Below are 5374 nucleotides of genomic sequence, written 5' to 3' on the forward strand. Positions count from 1 at the left end.
GAGTAGCTGGGACCACAGATGCCCGCCAAAACGTCCGGCTAATTTTTTGTATCTTTTTTTTTTTTTTTTGTAGAGACAGGGTTTCACCGTGTTGGCCAGGATGATCTCGATCTCCTGACTTCGTGATCCGCCCGCCTCGGCCTCCCAACGTGCTGGGATTACAGGCGTGAGCCACCGCGCCCAGCCGTTTTGTCCAATTCTTTAAGATGCCAAGAATCTGGACACCCTCCACCGGTGACATCTTCACAGTTCTGAGGAGTATTCATGGGGTATTTTGTAGAATGTTTCTCAATTGGTATTTGTCTGATCTTTTTCTCATGATTAGGCTGGAGGTAGCTGGGATTTCAGGTGTGAGCCACCATGTCCAGTCTCCAAATCCTGTTTACGCAAAAAATTTTAAAAATTAGCCAGCCTTGGTAGTGCGCGCCTGTAGTCCCAGCTACTCAGGAGCCTGAGGTGGATCACTTGATCCAGGGAGGCGGAAGCTGCAGTGAGCGGAGATTATGTCTCCCCCGCTGCACTCCAGCCTGGGCCACACAGACCTTGCTTCAAAAAAAAAGCCTAATATGGCTGGGCGCCCTGGCTCACGCCTGTTATCCCAGCACTTTGGGAGGCCGAGGCGGGCGGATCACGAGGTCAAGAGATCCAGACCATCCTGGCCAACATGGTGAAACTCCGCCTCTATTGAAAATACAAATATTAGCTGGGTACTCCGGAGGCTGAGACAGGAGAATCGCTTGAACCCGGGAGGCGGAGGTTGCAGGGAGCCGAGATGGCGCCACTGCACTCCAGCCTGGCGACAGAGCGAGACTCCGTCTCAAAAATAAAAGAAGCCTAATACACGAAATAAAGCTAGAAATCTTCCCTGAGTCCTCCTGCCTACGGAATGAAGTCCACAGACCTGGGGGAGCGTTCGAGCCCCCTCTAAGCCCACTTCCTTTCTCCAGTCTCTCCCGCGCAGTTCACTCCCGACAACACCTCCCGCCGCCACAAGGAGACGCCCGAGGACTGCCCTCCGTCAAAGCCCAAACGGTATTGCCACGTGACCCGCTCCGCATCCACGTGAACAGCGTCGCACCCGGTGGGCGTCACGTGACAGACTCAGTAGTTCTCCAATCGCTGTGCCCGTTGTGGGGTTTCCACCTAGGGCTCGGCCTGAGGCTTGTAATACTCCGTTTTCCCAGGAGTCACAGGGGCAGTCTTGCCCCTTGCAACTGGGTCGCGGTGTCTCTCAAAGGTCCCCCTCTACAGGGGCTTCGTGAGGCCCGGGCCTACAGCGGGCTCGGTCCCGGAAGTGACGTCTCCCACAGGGGCCGGAAGTGGCAGTGGAGGGAGGGAAGATGGCGGAGGTGGTGAGTCCGGTGCCCGGGGCGGGGCGGAGGGAGCCAGGGGAGGTGGGTAGAGCCCGAGGCCCCCCAGTAGCCGACCCTGGCGCCGCGCTGTCTCCCCAGGGGGAGATAATCGAGGGCTGCCGCCTACCCGTGCTGCGGCGGAACCAGGACAACGAAGATGAGTGGCGTGAGTGACGTTGGGGGGCGGGGCTAAGGAACCTGAGGGCGAGGGGCGGGAGGGAGTCAACTGAACCCCCGGGATGGGGAGGGGCCTCTGGAATTATAGGGCGGGCGGGGCGCAGATACTCCCATGAAGGGGCGTGGCTCTTAGCTGCTCCGAGAGGTACAGGGCGGGGCCTGGAAAGGGGTGGCAGTAGTGACTGGAGGCGGCTTAGGAGAGACCGTCTAAGTGCTGGAGCTTAGGGATCCAGCCTTGGGGTGGAGTTCAGGTCGTGGAAGGGTGGAGTCTCATAGCCTGGCCCGGCCCGTCTAAGGCCCCTGCCTATGCTATTCCCATAGCCCTGGCCGAGATCCTGAGCGTGAAGGACATCAGTGGCCGGAAGCTTTTCTACGTCCATTACATTGACTGTGAGTTCTGGGCCTGAGGTGGGGCATCAGGGTAGGGTTGGGGAACAGTCTTTGGCATTCTGTCCTGAGCCATCCCCACTGCTGCAGTCAACAAACGTCTGGATGAATGGGTGACGCACGAGCGGCTGGACCTAAAGAAGATCCAGTTCCCGAAGAAAGAGGCCAAGACCCCCACCAAGAACGGACTTCCTGGGTCCCGTCCCGGCTCTCCAGAGAGAGAGGTGGTGAGTAGGTCCCCCACTTCACCTCTTCTCTCCTGCCTCGTGTTTCTCTTATCTGTTGGCATTAGGGGCTCCTGGATGGGCAGTAGGCGGCTCCCTCTCACCCTGACTTCATCTTGCAAAGGATGGGGGCCGAATTGCACATGTAGCTCCCAGAGTCCAGTAGCTAGTCCTGTGTCCTTCAGAAGGCGAGGGTGGGGTTTGATAATTTTGAGCTGAGGGATCCCTGTTCCCCTTCCCCATTCCACTGCCATCCCCGCCCCAGAGGAAGACCCTGGACCTATCTCTACAGCCGGCCTCGGCCCAGGCAAGCGGGAAGACCTTGCCAATCCCGGTCCAGATCACACTCCGCTTCAACCTGCCCAAGGAGCGGGAGGCCATTCCCGGTGGCGAGCCTGACCAGCCGCTCTCCTCCAGCTCCTGCCTGCAGCCCAACCACCGCTCAACGGTACCCTCAGCAATTCCAGGGACCTTGCTTTCTTCTCAGGTCCCACCTTCTCTACCTTCTGACCCACCTTTGTTGGTTTCTCTCTGCAGAAACGGAAGGTGGAGGTGGTTTCACCAGCAACTCCAGTGCCCAGCGAGACAGCCCCGGCCTCGGTTTTTCCCCAGGTGAGTTTCCCAAACCATTTCTTGTTCCCTTTCTCTCTTCTACTCTCTGGTGGCCTTTTTCAGGCTCATCTCACAGCCATCCCTTCTTTTACTACTATATCTGCAGAATGGAGCAGCCCGTAGGGCAGTGGCAGCCCAGCCAGGACGGAAGCGAAAATCGAATTGTTTGGGCACTGATGAGGTGGGTCTGGGGAGCAACAGAAGGAGCTGGGTGAAAAGGAAGGGATGCAAGCAGGGTGGAGAGTTAGTGATGAGTTTAAAAATAAAGAAGGGGTGGTAGGTGGGGCTAGTGTTGGTGGGATTAGGAGCCAGGCAGAACATGGTTCAAATGAGTCATTGGGGCTGGGTGCCATGGCTCATACCTGTAATCCCAGCACTTTGGGAGGCCAACCAAGGCGGGCAGATCACCTGAGGTCAGGAGTTCAAGACCAGCCTGACGAACATGGTGAAACCTTGTCTCTAATAAAAATACAACAATTAGCCAGGCGTAGTGGCAGGCGCCTATAATCCCAGCTACTCAGAAAGCTGAGGCAGAAGAATTGCTTGAACCCCGGAGGTAGAAGTTGCAGTGAGCCAAGATCATGCCACTGCACTCCAGCCTGGGCGACGGAGTGAGACTCCATCTCAAAAACAAGGGTCATTCAGTGATCTTTTCCACATCAATCCCTTAGGGTTTCAGGTTTTTTATCCAGAAATTGGGGATCATGGTACCTCCCCCATAGGGTTGCTGTTAGGCTTGCAGGAAACCTGTCAAAGGGCTGTGAGCTGTGGTGTCCTGCTGAGCTGTCTCTTCTAACCTGGTATTTTCCACTGGCCCTGGGCAGGACTCCCAGGACAGCTCAGATGGAATACCATCAGCACCACGCATGACTGGCAGCCTGGTGTCTGACCGAAGCCACGACGACATCGTCACCCGGATGAAGAACATCGAGTGCATTGAGCTGGGCCGGCACCGCCTCAAGCCGTGGTACTTCTCCCCGTACCCACAGGAGCTCACCACATTGCCTGTTCTCTACCTGTGCGAGTTCTGCCTCAAGTACGGCCGTAGCCTCAAGTGTCTTCAGCGTCACTTGGTATGAGGGGTCCAGGGAGGCTGCCTTCCGAGCACCCTCCAAGTTGCCCTTGTTCCTGACCGTCCTCTCTTCTCCAGACCAAGTGCGACCTACGACATCCTCCAGGCAATGAGATTTACCGCAAGGGCACCATCTCCTTCTTTGAGATTGATGGACGTAAGAACAAGGTTAGTGCCTGAGAGGCAGTGGGGCGCTGGGGTGAGTCAGATGACATCATCTTGCTCAGGTAAACACTGACCAGTCAAGCCAGCAGGTCAGTTCACCCCATTTTTATTGAGTTCCTGCTGTCTAGCAGGTGTTGGTAGCCAGGAATGAGACAGTCTCTGTTCTCTGACAGCTTAGTCCATGGGAGAGACAGACATACCAATGACCTCTTAGCTCCCAGTGTCTTAAGTGTCATGAAACAGAGGGTAGGTTAGCAGGACCCAAAGGAGGTGGTTGGCAAAGCTTCACAGAGGGTTACTTTGGAGCCTTGGTGGATGACAGTGGCTGAGGCAGTTTCTCGCAGTGGTGCTGAGGAGGAGGCATGGATGCACAGAGATGGTCTTTGTGAAAGGCACAGATCATTCTGGCTGGGAGGCAAAAAAGGGAGGAAGCGGGAAGGCTCTTAACGGGACAGAGCTCAGGTGATGAAGATGCTGTGTTAACCACCATTCTGTAATTATTAACGTGGACCTGGGCATCCAAGTGGCAGTACTCAGCAGCAGGTGGTTAAAAAGCAATTTCTGGGCTGGGCAATTTCATGTCTGTAATCCCAGCACTATGGGAGGCCGAGGTGGGTGGATCACGAGGTCGGGAGATCGAGACCATCCAAACACGGTGAAACCCCATTTCTACTAAAAAATACAAAAAGTAAGCTGGGCGTGGTGGCGGGCGCCTGTAGTCCCAGCTACTCGGGAGTCTGAGGCAGGAGAATGGCGTGAACCTGGGAGGCGGAGCTTGCAGTGCGCCAAGATTGCGCCACTTCACTCCAGCCTGGGCGACAGAGTGAGACTTTGTCTAAAAAACAAAACAAAAAGCAGTTTCTGGCTGGGCACAGTGGCTCATACCTGTAACCCCAGCACTTTGGGAGGCTGAGGTGGGCCAATCACGTGAGTCCAGAATTTCGAGACGCCTGGGCAACATGGAGAAACCCCATCTCTACTAAAAATAAAAAATTTGGCCAGGCACGGTGGCTCACGCCTGCAATCCCAGCACTTTGGGAGGCCAAGGCAGGCAGATCATGAGGTCAGGAGATCGAGACCATCCTGGCTAACACGGTGAAACCCCATCTCTACTAAATACACAAAAGAATTAGCCGGGCGTGGTGGTGGGCGCCTGTAGTCCCAGCTACTCGGGAGGCTGAGGCAGGAGAATGGCATGAACCCGGAAGGCGGAGCTTGCAGTGAGCCGAGATAGCGCCACTGCACTCCAGCCTGGGAGACAGAGCGAGACACTGTCTCTAAATAAACAATTAATTGTCCGGGCGCGGTGGCTCAAGCCTGTAATCCCAGCACTTTGGGAGGCCGAGACGGGTGGATCACGAGGTCAGGAGATCGAGACCATCCTG

The 5374-nt window shown here is 55.9% G+C and overlaps 1 protein-coding gene across 4 annotated transcripts in view; it reads left to right on the forward strand.

Annotated features, from left to right (window-relative positions):
* The first annotated feature begins 1068 nt into the window (after nt 1-1068).
* KAT5 (K(lysine) acetyltransferase 5) overlaps nt 1069-5374 on the forward strand; it is an 8495-nt gene continuing 4189 nt past the window's right edge. The window contains exons 1-9 of one of the 4 annotated variants that reach the window (XM_011965195.1): nt 1069-1352; nt 1452-1518; nt 1851-1919; nt 2007-2143; nt 2433-2588; nt 2678-2752; nt 2859-2933; nt 3577-3825; nt 3903-3992. In XM_011965195.1, the coding sequence (XP_011820585.1) occupies nt 1341-1352; nt 1452-1518; nt 1851-1919; nt 2007-2143; nt 2433-2588; nt 2678-2752; nt 2859-2933; nt 3577-3825; nt 3903-3992 (930 nt within the window). In that variant the 5' untranslated portion in view covers nt 1069-1340. Of the gene's footprint in view, nt 1519-1850; nt 1920-2006; nt 2144-2432; nt 2589-2677; nt 2753-2858; nt 2934-3576; nt 3826-3902; nt 3993-5374 lie in introns of all 4 variants that reach the window. The other 3 variants (XM_011965197.1, XM_011965194.1, XM_011965196.1) reach the window with 3 other exon arrangements.

This window comes from Mandrillus leucophaeus, unplaced genomic scaffold (assembly GCF_000951045.1).
Source record: "Mandrillus leucophaeus isolate KB7577 unplaced genomic scaffold, Mleu.le_1.0 Scaffold718, whole genome shotgun sequence".
NCBI classification, from domain to species: Eukaryota; Metazoa; Chordata; class Mammalia; order Primates; family Cercopithecidae; genus Mandrillus; species Mandrillus leucophaeus.